Source organism: Natrix helvetica (genome assembly GCF_964273705.1).
Source record: "Natrix helvetica genome assembly, chromosome: 2".
Taxonomy (NCBI): Eukaryota; Metazoa; Chordata; class Lepidosauria; order Squamata; family Natricidae; genus Natrix; species Natrix helvetica.
In genome coordinates, this window is record NC_138552.1 from 65,981,559 (window position 1) to 66,000,793 (window position 19,235).

The 19,235-nt window shown below is 39.5% G+C and overlaps 1 protein-coding gene across 1 annotated transcript in view; it reads right to left on the reverse strand.

Moving 5' to 3' along the window:
- AOPEP (aminopeptidase O (putative)) overlaps nucleotides 1-19,235 on the reverse strand; it is a 236,328-nt gene that overhangs the window by 210,553 nt on the left and 6,540 nt on the right. The window contains exons 2-3 of the mRNA XM_081941620.1: nucleotides 11,888-12,749; nucleotides 6,045-6,211 (exon numbers count right to left, since the gene is read on the reverse strand). Of these exons, the coding sequence (XP_081797746.1) occupies nucleotides 6,045-6,211; nucleotides 11,888-12,690 (970 nt within the window). The 5' untranslated portion in view covers nucleotides 12,691-12,749. The remainder of the gene's footprint in view (nucleotides 1-6,044; nucleotides 6,212-11,887; nucleotides 12,750-19,235) is intronic.

The following is a 19,235-nucleotide window of genomic DNA, read 5'->3' on the forward strand; positions in this document are numbered from 1 at the left end:
ATGGAAACAAGAGGTGGGTTGCTCCCGGTTCGGCCTGGTTTGGCTGAACTGGTAGTGGCAGAGGCAGGAGGCTCTGTCCACTCACCTGGATGCTTCTGCGCAAGCGCGTCTCGTGCGCAAACACAAACAAACCGGCAGTAAACCCGTTAGCAACCCACCACTGATGGAAACTAAAGGAAATTCATACTGAATGTTAAGAGGAATTTCTTTTTTTTTCATTTTGCCAAACAAAAAAATACAAATTCAAACAAAGAAAAATAGAAAATCAAATTGTGACTGGGATAATAGGCACGCCAGTGTACTTACACACGCCCCCTTAGGGATCGCTTAAATATGGAATGAGGTACACAGAAGTTAAATTAAAATTAAAACTGCTAAAGTTGTTTTTTATTAACTTTTTTTTAACTAGGAAGCTTTTTATTAGTTTGTAGTATAGTAAGAAAAATAGGGGAGAGAAGAGGGAAAGGAAGAGTGTAGAAAAGTAGGAAAAAAGAAAGAAAAAGCATTGACTTCCAATTCCCTTTGGTGCAGTAAAATAAGACTTATGACCACAATTGAGCCCAAAATGTCTGTTGTTAAGTGAAACATTTGCTAACTGAGTTTTGCCCCATTTAGTGACCTTTCTTGCCACAGTTGTTAAGTGAATTATTGCAGTTGATAAGTTACTAAACCGGTTGTTAAGTGAATCTGACTTCCCCATTGACTCTGCTTGTCAAAACATTGCAAAAGGGGATCACATTACCCTGGGACACTGCCATCGTCATAAATATGAACATCAAACCTTGACTTTTTACTTTTACATAATAGAATAAACTAGCCATTTCTATATCAATAAATCTATCTGATGGGTAAAATTCAAACTCAAAATTTTACTTTTTCCCCACCTCAAGCATAAAGTCCAGAAGTGGTTTCCAAGTAGAAACAAAAGTAGTTTTTTTTTCTTTTATCAAAGCAGTCAATTTAGCCATCTCTGCCCAAACTATGAAAGTTCTTGATGGTAAGAGCAGTTGAACGTTTGAACAGTATTTATCGATTCCCAAGCTCTACAGGTTTACAAATGGAGTCTGGAAGGCTACCTGTGAGGCCTATGAATTAATGGATTTCTGCATAGAGCAAAGGATTATACTAAAATGATCTATAGGATTTCTTCCACTTCACGTATTTTATGCTTATAGAAATGTAATCTTTCCCAAATCTTAAATACACAGTTCATACCCATCACATTATTATCTTGCAGGATAAGCAATGTTATACAAAATGTGGAAGAAATAAGAAACTATCACCCAGAAGAAGGCATGACTTTATGAAAAATGACTTCCACGGGTTTCAGATGTTATGCTCAGTTGCAGTTAACAGAAACAGAAGCTAAATCTTCTAGAAAAAGCAGGCAGAGGAAACCACGCAAACCTCACAAAGATCCATTCTCACAACACTAAACTACTGTTTAGAGCAGGAGTTTTTGAAGTAGGTACAGACTGAGCTTCGCGGACACAGAGAAGTAAGGTAGGAGTTATATATCTTCTCTAGGAAGAAAATATTTGTCACTCCAGCCAGATAAAGGAGGCTAAAGGGTGGTGGGCATTTAATCCTGTCCTGAACTGTTGTCACTTCTTGGATAGCGGCCAGTCAACTTCCTGTGGCTAATAAGGGGCTGTGGCACGGCAGTAACATGAGGAACAGATATCCCCACTTTCAATCTTCCTTTAAACTCCCATTTGGCAACTTCCCTCCATCTACCTCAACAAAGAGTTGGGGGAGCAGAAGGCAAGGAAGGTGAGGCCAGCATTGCACAGGATCTACTTGTTCTCTGAGGAGAGAAGGAACAAAGACAGATAGTGGTGCAGCTCAGGAAACTCCAATGATCTTGGCTAGGAGGGGAGTGTGTGCCTCATTGAAAAGAAGAGAGGAACATTGTGCCTGCCCAAGTGGGGATGTGCTCCCGGTATGCGCTCCACCACCCAAGCTCTACTGACTGCGGTCCTGGGGAAGAAACTGTGCACTCTCTTCTAAGTTTTTCCATGCTCATTAGTGAGAAGCTGTATCAGTTTTGGGGGTAGAGTAGTCTCAGCACAGCTTTGGCCAACTGTTCCTCCTAGTAAGTGATCTACCTGCTATTTATCTCAGATAGAAGGATCTCAATTTCTGGCCACTTCCCACCCATCAATGGATCCATGATCAATTAGATGAGGCTTATGCTCAAATCTTGAGCCAGATTCAATATTTCCCCATTAAGCATCAAATGCCAATTGCTTTTTTCTGTGTCAAATAATACATGGTTTCTAGCTCGGCTTTTATTAAATATAATCTGAATTTGAGCTAAATTTTCAAAAAATAGAAGACAAAAACATGGGTTTTTTAAACAAGAGAATTGCCAAAATAATTTTTATTACTTGGCAGAACTGAAAATACTGTTCAGTCAGAGTTTCCTCTTCTGAGCAGACAAATCCTGCCAAGCTTCAGATTATTAAATTTAAGGATTTTGTATTTATTCAGCAACAACCAAAACAAAAATTGATGTTCTGCTTTAGAAAAAATGCTGCCAGATAGGTGGTCAAACTAAAATGGTAAAAACCCTTCTGATTTGCAGAATTTTGTAATAAATAAATAAATAAATGTTTAATGGCATATTAATGGTACTTTTCATAATATTCAAACATTTCTTAATGTCTGTTTGTTAGAGGCTTCAGTTGCAGGCTCTTCAGTTTCCAGCTCTTATGCTAAGAAACTAGTCCTCAAAGGCTCTCATGAACATTTGAGTTTGGACCACTGGTTCAGAGACGTATTTGAATGCAGCCTAATTTGCTGATCTGATTTACTTAAAATGAAATCACACATTCTGTATAAAGTTAAGAATCTGCAGCAAAGAGAAACAATTACTTTAAATTATTACTTTAAAAATTTCTCTATGAAGTAATAAACATTTTTAATGTTATTTTATTTATTATTAAATTTATCGGCTGTTCATCTCATTACAGGGTAAGATGTTGTTATCTAACAGGAGACGTCAAACAGAAAAACACAATGCAAAACCGATGCAAGTAATGGGATTTGGGGAATGGAGGGAGGGGGTAGATGCTTAAAATGGATGACAGTTATAATAAAGAAAAGTAATTTTTTGTAAATCCTAAACAAAATTATAGTAATGTCTTTTGTGTTATTTGCAATACCCAAAAGTATAGTCTGGATTACTAGACCTGACTACAATTAATATATTAAAACAATGACAGAGTGATATCATTTGTTATCTACCAATTAAGAGCTCTAGGTTTTCATACTTCATACTTAAACTTCCTAAATTGAAAGCAAATTTAGTTCCTTTCCCACTTTCTAAAAGAAATTATTATATGGCACCAAGAAATCTACACTTTGTATACAAATTCATTCACATAACTGAATCCTCAGCAAAAATCTATCAGAGTTTACTAAACTACACAACATAATAGCATTTAATTTAAATAATTTGCTATGGAAAACTTCCCAAAACATTATTTCATTGCTTTATTAAATTTTTTGTAAGAAACTTCTGAGGAAGCATGGTATAAACTAAACATGCCTTTGAAAGAACTGAGATGATGATCCTGACAAAGACCAAAAAACAATGAAGAGACTGGTTCTTCAGAATCTCTCTGGATAAGGAGAAGACAGGAGATTACTCACATGTAGTCTAGGTACAGTAAGTGCTCCTTACAGGGAGATTGCAGGGCAGTAGTCGCCTGCAGATTTCAGCACCGAGAGACCGGGGTGGGGGTGTCATGCTCATAAGTGCAGCAGAGACATTTAAGGGCCACTGAGTTTGCTAACTTTCTTTCTAATCATTTTCAGAAAATTGCTTTTTAAAAATTAACTTAAGGCCATTACAACAGGTTTGAAAAGCTTCCTGGTAAGTTTATAATCTTTTTTAAGCAAAATTAACCATAAGAATTTAAAGAATTAGAAATAAATGCAGTGCTGATCTAAGAAAGATATAAATCATTAAGAATACAAACACATTTGGAATATTGAAACTTTTACTTTAAGATTTTGGAAACAAATAAAATAAATAGTATTTCATAGAAACCAAATTGTTTTGTCTACCCTAAGCCATAATAGAAATCCAAGACTTTATGATTTTAGAAATTGGACACTAGAGAGGATGAAAGATTGCAGGCAGAAAAAAGGGAAAAAAGTGTAAACGTGTCTTTGGTTTTTGATTAGTACTGGAATTTACAAAATGATACAAAACACTATGACATTTGAAATCCCCAGGAGATTTTCAAAAAATGGGCCCAGAAGTTAGTTACTATGATATTAGCAATGTCAACTATGATGTCTGTTTTCATTAACAAACTATGCATAAAAAGTGCTAATGAAGGAATGACAGATGTGAAACAAATTTTATCCAATACAAAAATAGTAAAATCAGAAATATTGGGTATCAAACAAAACGTAATTAGAAGATAGAGAAGTCAGCTAAAGTAGAAAAACAAATTGCAAGTCAAGGGAATGATCCTAATAAAAACTTTTTACTGGTTACACAAAAGAAGATTAAAACTTTGAACATCAAAGTGAATTTACAAATGCTAAATCAAGAGAATGATAACTACTTTTTGTTTGATTTAGAAAGGTTTTCTAAAGCATCAAAGAAGCTTTGGGGATAGGAAAAAGAGAAACTGAAGAAAGGCCAAATTCTATAACATCTGAATGAATGATATTGCTAGAAGTTAAAAAAAACCGAATATAAAATTGGTTTGTTTGACCAAGATTAAAATAGGTTTTATAAAGCTCTGGTAACCCTTTATGGACTTTTTGCCGACACCAGGACTGAAATATTGATGATTTATAGATTTACATATAAATAAGGGACAGGTTATAGGAAGAAGAGAGATGTGTTTGTAACCTTGCAGGGAGTGAAGAATTATCACATTTGCCTATATTTGGGGTGAAGATTGGAAGTCATTACTTCGTATACTCTTTTCTTTGCTTTTTCTTTCTTTGCACTTTTTATTCTTTCTGTTTCTCCTTCTTTCTATGAGTTTAGTTTGCATTTGCTTTTAATAGTGTAATAAAATTATAAAGAAAAAAATTGTAAGAAATTTTAAGATTGTAGTCTTATGATATTGGCAATGTCAAAAAATCAGTACAATTTACTTCTGAAAGGCATACTTATGAGAATAAATCAGTGAAATACAGCAGAACTGATTGAGAGAACCAAGAAGTGCTAATGCTAATGATTAAAAACTATTTTAAAAAAGTCTTTGAAATACCTGTATTCTTCAATAATTATGTCAATCACTATGTGTTGGCATTTTGTTGTTTGTAATTTTAACTTTAAATAAAAATAAATTTCTATTGTGAAGCAGATTTCAATATGATAATTCAACCAACAGAAATAAGGTTAAGTAACATAAAAATAATCAACAACAAATAGCTGTACCAAAGTTTAAATTGTCAACTTGAAATGGTCTTCAGTATCAAGGCTAATCCAATCCAAACAGTTCTCACCAAGAAGGTATATTCTAAATCAAAATTGTTATTGTTATTATTATTGTTGTTACTGTTATTTTTTAGTAAGCATGCATACCATGACATTCAACTTGATTTCTCAGGTTTCTTGTGTCGAAGAAGAAAAAATATTTTAGGCCACGAAAGGATATCTCAACCACTTAATCCTAACTCAACATACCAAGCACAATTCTAACCTGATCCACTTTTACTGCAAAAATGTAATTTACCGCAACCAACAATCACATTTTTACTAATATTTTAAAGAAAGATTTCAGGTTATTATAATAAGAAACAGATTTCTATCATAACTTTGTTTTAGAATTAATTCATCTACAAAATGCTTGTTACTAGTTCCTGAAAATCAAGGACTGGTGAGAAAAAAAAAATTGATAAGAAAGTAAGGAAGAAAAAACTTAAAAGAATGAATAGGAAGGTAATGGTTCCAGATAGAGATGAAGCTTGAATCTCAATGGACTATATAGAAGAAATACTGCACTGATACTAAAGAATTTTCAAAATGAATATTGAATCAAATATTAATATAGCAAAACATGTTGTACCTTTTTCAGATTTTGCTGGTTCCGCTACATTCTCACCACTCATTAGAACAACAAAGCATGCATCTGCTCGGACTGTAGCTTGCCATGTTGACATGGCAACAGGCGGTTCTTGGCATGGAAAAAGGGCCCTGTTGTTTATTGGAGATCCCACTGTATAAACACATGGTCTGTAGGGAACAGAAAAAGATAAGGAAGTAGTGTGTACAACTTATTATAAGAAAAACAAAGTTGCTAACAGGAACAGAAATTCAAACTATTAATACCACTCAATACACCAGGTCTGAAAAGAAAGGATCATCATACCGGAGGATGATCACTTCTTGAACCTTAAGTGAAATTTGTATAAATTCTGACTTGCTTCTTGACGTCTCTGGAGACCGGAGAAGATAGAAGTACAGTATATTGCATTTGAACTTATATGAGGTTATTCTGCTCCAAATATTGCAATAGACTAGTTTAGGGGAAAAAAATATTTCTGAATTGATCACAAATTTACCATTACCAGGAATAACCTACCAAGTGGAATATGAATGCGCGGATTTACAAATGCATGCATGGCTGGATAAGCATTAATGGTAATGCATTAGACTTTAGCAATCCTCAGGCCTATTTGTGACCTCTATTTGTCTCTTCTGGCACAGCAATAGGGCAAAACCAGAAGCTTCCATTTCCATTGAAGGAGAACATATATTTTAAATTTAAATAATAATAAATCCTAGCTATGGTTGGTTAGACTTTAGTTTAGAAAGGTTAAAACCAGCAATGCTGAATAGCACAGAAAGCAAAAGGAGGCTGTGGATAAACCAAGTCTTCCTTCCTTAAATGTAAGGTTAACAACTGTGTACAAACCAATCCTATGTGTACTTGGGGTGTTTTTTTAGAGATAAGGGTAAGTTAAATCGCAAATGTTCTACACTTAGCACAGTAGCAAATGGCAGCTATTTACTTTTATGGTTAACCAAAAAAGGGTTGTATTCAAGAATTAAACTAGCATACAACTAGAGCTCCCCTTTCCCTTGGCAAGTTTAGTGTAACAGATAGATTTTTCTTCCATCCCATCCTTTCTACTGTGTCCTTAATTGTGGCAGAACCCTATTGAGTTCTTCTGAGAATGTAGTATCAACACATTTGGAAGGCACCCAGTTCAGGATGGCTATCCCCAAAAATGACTACAAGAGACCGAGACCAAAAACTGGTTCCTGTACATAAGTCAGCCAAAGCTCCTTGATTTAATTCACTTTTGGTGGTATCCCTCTCCACAGAGACTCTTTAAATCCCCAATCAGTGCTTTCAACCATTAAAACAAAATATTACATCAAATATTTACAAAGGTGCACAGCTTGATGACCTTTCCTTTCTATCTTCTAAAGATTTTTATTGCGATACCGCAGCAGGGTATCTATTCTTTTTAATATGATGTTTACTGAAGAAGAGGAAGCACCGGCAGCCCACCTGTTACCTGACACATGCCATTATCCACTCCCACACAGAGAGTTTGACAGTAGAACTAAAAATAATCACCAGAATGCCAGAGAATATTTAAGATCATGGAAGCAATTGTCAGGCTCCTTTTTCCAAGCTCCTCTCACAAATTTTAGTATAAAACATATGGAGTATACTAGTCTATTTATATAAGAACTGGAAAATAGTGTATGAGCTGGTTGCTTGTTCTACACAAAGCACTGTGTTTTGCTGATGCATTTTAAATGTCACTCAAACCTGACAAAATAATGGTAGTGGGGGAGGATGGTGTTGATTGCTTTGTTTTTGCTTTCGTAAATATTTATGAACATTATTCAAGTATTTTCAGTCAGCACAGTTATTCCTATGCAATGTTTGGAAATGTTTAAATAAACCCCACAGTAGCATAACAATAGAATTACAATTAATGCCTGGTGTATTACCTATGAAGCTAAGAATATGAAGGAGAAAATGCAGGTGCTGTTTAACTACTAAATGTGTAGTGCTGATGACAAATAGATATTTCTCCTAAGAAACAGGTGTCAGTTTCAAACTGTTGAAACTGTTCGTTTGTTTTGGAGGAAAGAAATCATCTGACACATTAATATACAAGTTGGGTGGCTGTTAACAGCTGATATATACTACCACTCTACCCATATTTGAGGATCCTAGGTGAAAAGTAAGGGAGAAAAAGACTTGCTCAATGTTTCTTATGGCCATAACACACAGATTCTCTATCGTGTGTAAGGCATGAAGAATCAGGATCGCACGTTAAGTTCCAGTTAAGATTTATTGCTCATACACAAAATTATTGCCTATATACAAGAATCTAGTCAGATAACAGTCAACACTAAGTTGGCACTAGTTAACAGTTAACAGAATTCAAGATGGGTTGAACTTGTGGGAATGTAATGATTCCAGGCTAATTCCTCTCTTGACTCTGCTCCCAGGCACCTATGATCTGGAACAGTCTCCTCCTGTAGACTGGGCCCTTCAGTAATGATCTTCTGGTCAGTGAGGAAAACTGAATTTTTCAGAGAATCTTTGGGCAATGATTGTTTGATACTGACATTGCTCTTGGTTTTGTATGTTATTATATATTTATTTAGTTATAAGCATTGATATTGATACATTATTGCTAATTTCTGTGTATAAGGGATTTTTATGCTGTGGATCAGGGGTGTCAAACTCAAGGCCTGCGGGCTGGACCCAGCCCACGGGGTGGTTAGATCTGGCCCACAGGGCCCCCTGGAAACAACGAAGGACTTGCTCACAGTGCCTTTGCCTGAGAAAATGGAGGTTAAGAGGGCCACACGCAGCCCCCCCTCCCCGAACTCCATTTTCACTGGCAAAGGGCTGCAGGAGACTTTCCTGGCTGAAAACATAGCTCAGGAGGCTGTTTTCACTGGCAGAGTGCTCGGGCCACCACAGGCTGTCCCCCAACATGAATTATGTCAAGCTTGCCACACCCACCCTGGCCATACCCCCTGTCCCCCTCCCCCAAGCTCAAATACAACACTGATGCGGCCCTCAATAAAATTGAGTTTGACACCTCTGTTGTGGATGGTTCATTACAATACATAACTTGTTGAAGCTACCATGAGTCTTGTGAGAAACAACAACACATAAATTTAATAAATAGTGGTAATTATAATAATAATTGCTTTGACTTTTATTTGAGCAAAACCTAGATCCCTTTGCTTCGTTGGAACATACCTAACTTAAAAAGTTCCAAAGCAATGATTCAGGCAGGCTGTTCTGTTCTAAGTAAAAAACTAATTTACTTTTGGTTTTAGGCATGCCTTTTATTTATTTGCCACTTTAAGTGCCCAAAGCAATCTAAAGCAATGGGAACCATATTACATTACTTGCAGTTCGAAACAAGAACTTCAGGGCAAACTATAATAATACAGCATACGAGAACATTAGTATAGACCAGTGGTTCTCAACCTGTGGGTCGAGACCCCTTTCACAGGGGTCGCCTAAGACCATCGGAAAACACATATGTGCAGGAAGATGGGGAATTGGAAGACAGGGATTGGCCATTGAAAATATGTATCATTTTTGCTGCCATGTACATGTATACATCCGAACTAGACTGTGTTGTTTCTCTGTGTCATATAATAATATATGTGGGTGTATGCATATATTTTTGTTTATCATGTTTATGTGGTGTATATTGGCAGTAATGACCCTTTGAGAACTGTATGCATTTAATGTATGCCAATTAGTGTACATTTAACATGATAACAAAGTTATTCTAAAGTCTAAGTTCTGAGTCAAAATGCAATGCTGACACTGAAGGCATCAGCTCCATATATCTTACCAAAGTTCCTCCTCAAAGTAAGAGTGTCAATGGACCAAACTTATACTTTTGTCTTCCACAGTAGCTTGGGTCACTTAGCATTTGTGACAAGGGCTGAGTTTTTAAATCTCCACTAACATAGAAGAAGCCAAAAAGAAGGCAATGGGGAGATTGTATCAGCACACACATGAAGTATATAAGAGTTTAACGTCCGCAATAAAATTACATTTAGGTTCAGACGTTGATGAAAAAAATTAAAAGGCCAACATACAGGACATCACTTGCTAAATGCAATTAACTAGTACAAGCATTGGGATTTTCTTCTAGCCATTTTGAAAATAGACTGGCCAATCTGAGCATAATGGCAATCTAGAACAAATTAGCATGTCAAAGCAGAGAATTATAAGCATTTGGAAGCCCAAGATAACCCTAACTTGAGCTAAATATGGTGGAGGGGGGGGGATAAATGTTAATTTGAAGAATGAAAAAAAAAGTCTTCTCCCTCAGAAACTTAAGTAACGATTAAAATATGCCAATTATAATTCAATACAATTATTATATACACTTAAGGCCAAATGAGAAAATGTAATAGCGTATTTATAATCCTATTTTGATTTTTTTTTCCAAAAGGATAAACATCATTGGAGAAAAAATTATTTCAGAACTAGGAAACAGGCATCCCAGCTAGCCAGAGAAAAATGCTGGAATGCACACAATGACTTCATGATGTAAAGCCCACCCTTACATGCATATCAATATGTGACACAAGTACACAAGGCGTAGGGTTTGCGTCACGATGTTACAATGCATGCTTCATCCCTTTCCTCCTCCTAAGACTACAGGTTGTTAAGTGTTCCACTCTTGATACTATTTTCTCACTCTGAATTTGCTCATCTCATCTTGGAGTTGTTATTTGCCCATAAAGCAAATAGGAGGGGATCCCATATAGATTTACATTGTTATAGAACAAACATAGAAAATAAATGTGTGCAGAGGGATAGAATCATCTAGGCCAGTGGTAGTCAGCCTGGTCCTTACCGCCCACTAATGGGCGTTCCAGCTTTCATGGTGGGCGGTAGGGATTTGCTGTAACTCTGCTTTATAAATATTATAAAGTTACTTCCCTACTTTATAAATCACCATTACTGTGGAACCGGTGGGCGGTTAGAAATTTTTAGTACTAACAGAGATACAAAAGTGGGCGGCTGTTGTAAAAAGGTTAACTACCTCTGATCTAGGCATTATTCCTGAGCATAGATTTGCCCCTTTATGAGCATGAGGTCAGGTATCCCTACAATCTTGCATAGTTGCATTTATTAAAAATGAAGCTATTCAAATATCTAAAAGTACAGGTATTAAGCAATTAAAAGACTACAACATGAATTTATTCCTGACAAAATATTTTATAATCTGTATTACACAGGAGGAATAGAAATCAAGTCAAGAGCTGATAAATGAATAGCCTGTGTGCAATTAAAAGAAGCAAGTTGACATTAATGAAGTCTTGTAGGCAAGATGTGTGGTACCTATACAGTACATAAGATATACTGGCCTTTGTTGACTCAGATCCTAGAGGTGATGGAACTCCAACCCAATTAAGGTTACTATTCAGACAAGCTAATATGCTACAAAATTATATTAGGCATTGAAAAACAAGGTCTCATTAAAAAAAATTAAAACATATAAAATTGCTATCTCATTAAACAATACAATTACATCCTGGTCCTTCAAACTTTCCATACATTTTGCATTTACAGCATTTTTAATGCAAGTTCTAGTATTCCTAAACATTTTGACTGTTTAAAAAGCAAAGTGAAACTGCTTTAGGAAATGTTTGTGTCCTTTATCTAAACTATACCAACAATTATTATCTTCAATATTTTGGCTTATGAAATATATTGGTTGGGACTCACAATAATAAAATCCTCAAAGCTATCACAAGCTCTGAAGTTTATCGGCTGTGCTATTCATGCATTTAAATTCATTATGAATGAGATCATCATTCATAATTCAACTGTGTCCCATCTGGAACGTAACACCAAAAAGTACCACTCAAGCACTCAGGACTGCTGCTTACCTGTCACTTTGATCTGTAGTCCAGCTAAGTGATTGTCCTCCTGGCTTTGTTTTATACCATAATCTTATGGCACGGGGGAAGTCCTTTGGCAGTTTGATCCCTGCTTTCCTGATTTCCAAGCTCCAAGTGTCTGTCGTAAACAGAAGCTCACCACAAGCAGGTGCCTGGCTGCAATGCTTGTATCGCTGAAGCTGCTCTCTCCAATTATTTGTGGGTAATGTCACAAGTTCGTGCACAATTTGATTCCGAAGATTTCTAGGGTCCTTAGCAGCATCCATTAACTTGGCAGAGCTTGTACATGTCTCGATGCCTGGAACAGCAGCAACATCCACCTCCTCGACCTTTAACACACATAAATCACAGCAGTCCAGGACCAGCAAGAAATCTTCATTCCCATGAATCTCAATGTCACAGCAGTTCTTTGAACTAGAAATCCCAGAAGCCTGTTCCCTGTTGCCATGACTACCGTTTTTATCAGAAGTATCGTTTTCACCTTTACCACAGACAGCAAAATCATTACATCCACTTTTAGTTGTGCAAGTACTTGCATCTGGCACGACGACTGAGCAGGCTTCGGATGTCGATAGCCGGCAAGCTTCATCAGACCAAGAAGGAATGGCTCCTTCCATCTGCTCACTCTCTCCTTTTCCATGTGTTCTGACAGGCTCAAGGAAAATAACTATGGTGCCTTCTACAATGTGGTTTCTAAAATCCACATCCAGGTCTAAAACATAATGTTTTACCAACATGTGGTTAGTGTTGGCCATCAATGGCAGATCATCTGTGGTGATATCTAGCTCCATTTGTCTATGTCTTCCATGCAAAGGAATCTGACTCGATCTTGCTGTTTCCTATTCAGACTCTGCAGCAGAAAAAAACAGTCAGTATGCCATGCTTTCCACTTTTATAAAAATGACCAATAGGGAAACAATATGGGAACATAACCATAATGCAAAGCTACATTACAGTAATCACTCAAGATATGCAATGTATAGTCAGTGATTGTTCTGGTATAGGAAATAGTAAAGGCCATTTAGCTTTCAGTCATGCTTGCTATTTACATTCAAAGAACAAAAGTAAAAAGGCAGTAACAAACCACATCTGAAAATGTTGTCAAGAAACTGCATAAACCTGTCTATGCAGTTGAAGAGTCAAATCTTACTGAAAAGCATACACCACACAAACACGCACACCAGGTTCTGACCAGTCCTGTAGAACCAGTAGCGGAAATTTGAGCAGTTTGAGAACCGGTAAATATTACCTCTGACTAGCCCCGCCCCCATCTATTCTCTGCCTCCTGAGTCCCAGCTGATTGGGAGGAAATGGGGATTTTGCAGTAGCCTTCCCCTGGAGTGGGATGGGAATGGAGATTTTATAGTATCCTTCCCCTGCCACGCCCACCAAGCCACATCACGCCCACCAAGCCACGCCCACAAAACCAGTAGTAAAAAATTTTGAACACACACATGAACACACGCCCATTGGTACTGGGCGTGTGTTGGTAATGATGGTCTGCGTACTGGAACCTCAAGAACTGGTGGTGCGCTGGGTGAATGGGGACGTGGAGATACGCCTCCTTCAGGTCGATCAATGTCATGAGATCGCCCTGCCTGATGCAACCAAGATGTTCTGTAGCGATTGCATCTTGAAGCGCTTGTACGCTAGATAGATGTTGAGCTTCTTGAGGTTCAATATTGCCCTCACCCACCCCGATGCCTTGGGAACCAGGAAGAGGATCGAGTAAAACCCTCTGCCCTCCTGCCCTGGATTTCCCTGCTCTATGGTCACTATGTCTAGCAAATGCCTGATCTCCACCTGCATCATCTGGCATTTGAGGGGCGATTTGGGAAGGGGACAACAGAGGAACCTTCGTGGAGGTATCAAACAAAACTCTAAGTTTAGCCCGTAATGGACCGTGTTCAGCACCCAAGCGTCTGTCGTTGTCTCCTCTCATTGGTTGATATACAACTGTAGACGGCCCCCAATGGGAGGGGACCATTGCCGGTCACTTAGTCTGATGAAAGGAGTGGTTGGAATATCCCCCTCGGAATGACCTGCGATTTCCCTGCTGCCTATTCTTGTCCCTGAAGGAGGACCTCTCATGGGAGCAGTCCTGCGACTGGGTGTAAGATCTAGAGTAGCCCCCCGATGTAGAAGGGGTGTGCATTACGAAAGGGCTGCCTATGAAAGAACTGTTGCCCTTTCCATTCCGGCTTCTTTGTAACAGCCGGCAAGACCTTGAGCTTATCCTTGGACTCAATTAAAAAGGAGTCCAGGGCCTCCCCAAAGAGCTTGTTTCCCTTGAAGGGAGCGGAAGCAAGCTTCCACTTTGCCTTCATGTCTGCCTGCCAGTGACGAAGCCACAGCAGCTGAGGCGAGGTCACATTGGAGGCAACGGCCCTGGCTGAGAATTTGGTGGTATTAAGTGAAGTGTCAGCCGAATACTCGACCGCCACGATTATTTTGTTGACATCCTGCCGCGACCTAACGTCGCTAGCCAGGAGAGTGGACAGCAATTTGCGCAGCCAAAATAGTGCCGTCCTACCAAAGTAGGAAGAGGAAGAGGAAGCTTTTATGGCCTACACTGTGGCCATGTGAGTTTTGTGACAGGCCTTCTCTGCCCACTTATCCTCAGCCTTAAGTCCTTCCAGCAGGTCGGCTGGGAGAGACAAATTTGAGGTTAGGGACACTATGGGGTCATCCACCTGAGGAAACTTTAGGATATCCTCCATGGCAGCCTCCATAGAATATAGCTTCTTATCCACCCCACTTGGGTTTGCCATGGAACCCGGCTGGGCCCATTGGTGCTGAATAATACTTATCTGATTGGGCAGGAAGCATCATTTGGATAGAAGAGGCCCTAGCCTTGGTAAGAATGGCCATGGAGGGCTTGAATAAACTCGAAAATGTGGGGACGTCAGCAGTCGGATTCTCATCCGAGAAATCTGGGGCATCTTGACCACCCTCCTCTATGTCAGATGCTTCACTGACGTCCGAGGAGACCAGAGGGGAGACCCTGCCAGTTTGCTACGGGGGATCAGGAACCTTTGCCTTGGCTTTGGTTCGGCTTGGGAGGGGTAGGGAGAGGCCCAATTGCTGGATAACATCAGCAATCCCTTGAGATATGGCCCTTGCAACCACCTCCTTCATGGCTGTGGTCAGCTCGGGGGTGTGATCCTGGTCCTGGGGAAAAGCCCTGGTGACAGTCCCAGAAAGAGGGATTTCTTCCTCCAATAGGGAACCGACCTCCTCCAAGCACTCCTCCTCTAGGGATAAGGCTAAAGATCTGGGAGAGGCTCTAGAGGGGTTGGGGGAGAACCCAAAGTCACCCTCCTCTACCACAGATGGGGGCTCATGGAGGATCTAGAATGGGGGGAGTCAGCAGAAATCTCAGCAGGTGGAGGGAGATCCTGTTGAAGCCCTTGGTTGCTCTGAACCTTTTGAAACTGCTTTTCTAGGGCTTTCTGGCATCTCTCAGCCAGCCTCTCCTCTGCCTTGGACCCTCTCTTTGTTCTAGGCTGCTTCCCTTTAATGGGGCATGCTGCACTGCCCCCCTTGGCCACAGGATTAGGCCTGTTGCGCTTGCTGCTGGTTTGGCCCTGCCTGATTTGCGGCCTTCTCCACACTCTTGCTGGCCATGGTGAACTCTCAGCCCTCAAACCTCGGTATTCAGAAGGTTGCTTGGAGTAAGAAGAGTCCCAATAAGAGATGAGTCTCTGAGGCAACGGCTCGGCAGGGAATGCAGCAACAAAATGGCGCCAATAGGAGAAGTCCTCAGGGCGCTGCAGATCCGTGCTATAAATAAAGACAAGGAATGGCCCAGAAAGCCAAACTCCTTGTGGCCGCTAATCAAGATCTTCAGGGGAGGGGGAGGCCTGCCTGGCAACCCAGAGCAAGGCCACTTGACCAGCACCCCTCGCAGCGGCGATCTGCTAAGGGACCAGGCTGCAGCAGAGTGAAAGGGGGGGAAAGCGGCTTGGATTTAAAGCGCATGCTTTTTTTCCCTCCCAAAATGGTCACCGCACGTTTTGGAGAGACACTGGGCTACCGTCGGAGATCTGGAGTGCCCAGTAGAGCCTCCGGAGCTAAGAGGAGTCTTCCGACGGATTACAGGGGTACCTGACTTCCCTACCTGACCCCAAGGTTCACCAGCAACCGCTAATGAGCCTCCCGGTGCTGCCAGAGCCTCGTGGAACCGAGAAAGGGTGTAATGCTCCCAGCAGCCTGGTCCGCGTGTGAGGAAGCAATTAGAAGAAGGAAACTGTTCGTTGGTAAAAAAAAAAAAACACCTAGGTCTATCTAAGACTACCACAGTGGGAAAAAAACAATAAAAAGGCTACAGTAATGCAATTAGGAGAAATCCAGCTTGCTATTCAAGGACTGGAAATCTCAAACACATCCTTTTAGGGCAACTGAGTTTTTCAAACTGACCTCCAAAGGGAGCAGGAGGCGTGGCTACACTAAAGATTTAAACTCAGGGGCAGCAAGCTGAAGTTAACCCATGCTTGGACACTCCAAGCAGCGCCTAGGAGAACTTGTTATGTACAATAATACATCTGGCCCTCATGTCTATCCCACTGACAAAAAAAAAGTGAAGTGTTGATTTAAATTAGGGCTACGAAAGGGAGCAATGTACACTGGAATGTACTTTAATGATAAATAAATCTTTTTAATATGAAAAAACCAATATCAATATTATATTTGTTTGTTATTCATAACAGCAAGGTAACTGCAGAGAAATTAACTTTTCAAACAATACAAATGTCATTTACATAACCACCAGAAAACAAAAGCAATGAATCAGTATTGCACTTCTGTATAATGTTATCAATTAAAAGTATCTTCTGAAATATAAAAGAACCCACATGAATTTATTGCAGCAATTCAGTTGATATGATCCCTCGTCTAATTTTATAATTTTCAAGAGGTTATCTTATATGTCATTTTAAAAAGTGTGATTTTGGGCGTGTGTTCATGTGTGTGTTCAAAAGTTTTTACTACCGGTTCTCTGGGCGTGGCTTGATGGGGGTGATGTGGCTTGGTGGGCGTGGCAGGGGAAGGATACTATAAAATCTCCATTCCCGTCCCACTCCAGGGGAAGGTTACGGCAAAATCCCCATTTCCTCCCAATCAGCTGGGACTCAGGAGGCAGAGAATAGATGGGGGTGGGGCTAGTCAGAGGTAATATTTACCAGTTCTCAAACTAGTCAAATTTCCGCCACCGGTTCTACAGGACTGGTCAGAACCTGGTGTGCGTGTGTGTGTGGTGTATCCTTTTCAGTAAGATTTGACTCTGCAACTACATAGACAGGTTTATGCAGTTTCTTGACAACATTTTCAGATGTGGTTTGTTACTGCCTTTTTACTTTTGTTCTTTGAATGTAAATAACAAGCATGACTGAAAGCTAAATGGCCTTTACTACTTCCTATACCAGAACAATCACTGACTATACATTACATATCTTGAGTCATTACTGTAATGTAGTTTTGCATTATGGTTATGTTCCCATATTGTTTCCCTATTATTAAATTACAAGAAAAAGAGACTTGGAAGACTAGGAAATTATAAACACTTTTTTGAGATTGTACTTGAAGACTTCTGAAATGTACAGCTAACTGTCCCATTCCTTCTAATATAGATAGTCCTCAACTTACAACAGTTCATTTAGTGATCATTCAAAGTTACAACACTGAAAAAAGTGACTTATGACCATTTTTCACACTTGACCTTTGTAGCATCCCCATGGTCATGTGATCAAAATTCAGATGCTTGGCAGCTGGTTGATACTTATGACCGTTGCTGTGTCCCAAGGTCATGTGATCACCTTTTGTGACCTTCTGACAACCAAAATCAATAGAGGATCCAGATTCACTTAATAACCATGTTACTAACTTATCGACTGCCGTGGTTCACTTAACAACTGTGGCAACAAAGGTCAGAAAATGGGGGAAAACTCATGTAACAAATGTCTCACTTCAGAGCAGACATTTTGGCCTCAATTGTGGTCCTAAATCGAGGACTACCTGCAGTGACAATCCAGTTCTAACCTCTTCTATAAAAGAGGTTCCACAAATCTACAGTGCCGTTTAGAACCGGTTCTAGCTCCCTCCCCCCACCCGTAGGCACATCATCAAGATGAAGAGCGAGAGGAGGAATTCTGGGAGTTGAAGTCCACAAGTCTTAAAGCTGTCAAGTTTGAACACCCCTGGGATTTTTTTCTTCTAAAGGGTTAGGGGTGCAAGGGTCTTGTAACTTGACAGCTTTAAGACTTGCACATTGCAATGCCAGAGTTCCTGAGCCAACATTTTGGTTGCTAAGCAAGAGCATTGTTAAGTGAGTTTCACCACATTTTACAAGTTAGCCATGCCCACCCAGTCGCATGGCTGGCAAGCCACTCCCATCTGGTCACATGGCTGGCAAGCCATTCCTACCTGGTGAGATGGCCGGCAAGCCACTCCCGCAAAGCAGGCCACACCTACAGAAGAAGTTCTAAAAAACTTTGAAACCCACCACTGTGACAATCCCATTTTCATCCAGAGTAGAAATATTTCACAAGAAAAAAAAGAAAGGACTTTTCATTCAATGTCAATATTTACCTATCTAAGGGGAGCAGAACTGTTGATGAAACTGTCATCCATTAGTTGTTAATTGGTGCAGGTAGTCCTCGGCTTATGACCACAATGAGGACCAGAATTTCCGCGGCTAAGCAAAGTAGTTGTTAAGTGACTCACAATGATTTTATGGATTGGTTTTTGACATGGTTAAGCAAATCACTGCAGTTGTTAAGTGACTCATGTGGTTGCTAAGTGAATCTGGCTTTACTTGTCAGAAGCTGGTTGGGAAGGCTGCAAATGACAATCATGTGACACACATACCCTGGATGCTGCAACCCTCACAAATACATCTGGCTGACAAGAATCCAAATTTTGATCGTGTGACAGTGAGGATGATGAGACAATCGTATGCGTGAGAGCCGGTTGTACTTTTTTCGATGCCATTGTAATTTTCAACAGTTGCTAATGAATGGTGGTAAGTTGAAAACTACTTTTAATGAATTTTTTTTTGTCCTTTTATTCAAAAGAGAAGAAGGGAAGGGATGGCAGAATCTAGCAAAAACAATGCTACATGAGAATTTATATTCTTTAAATATCCTGGAACTGATTTCCCTATAATCCTTAATTAGTTCTGGTTATGCTTTCTGGAGTTACAAATATTTAAGTCCAACACATCTGCAGAACACTGGGTTAAGAAACACTGTCCTGGCATGACTTAGGTTTTGAATATTCCTATGTTTTGCTTTTGCAAATAAAGATCTGGATTTCAGTTTTTATTTTCCTTTTCTCAAAT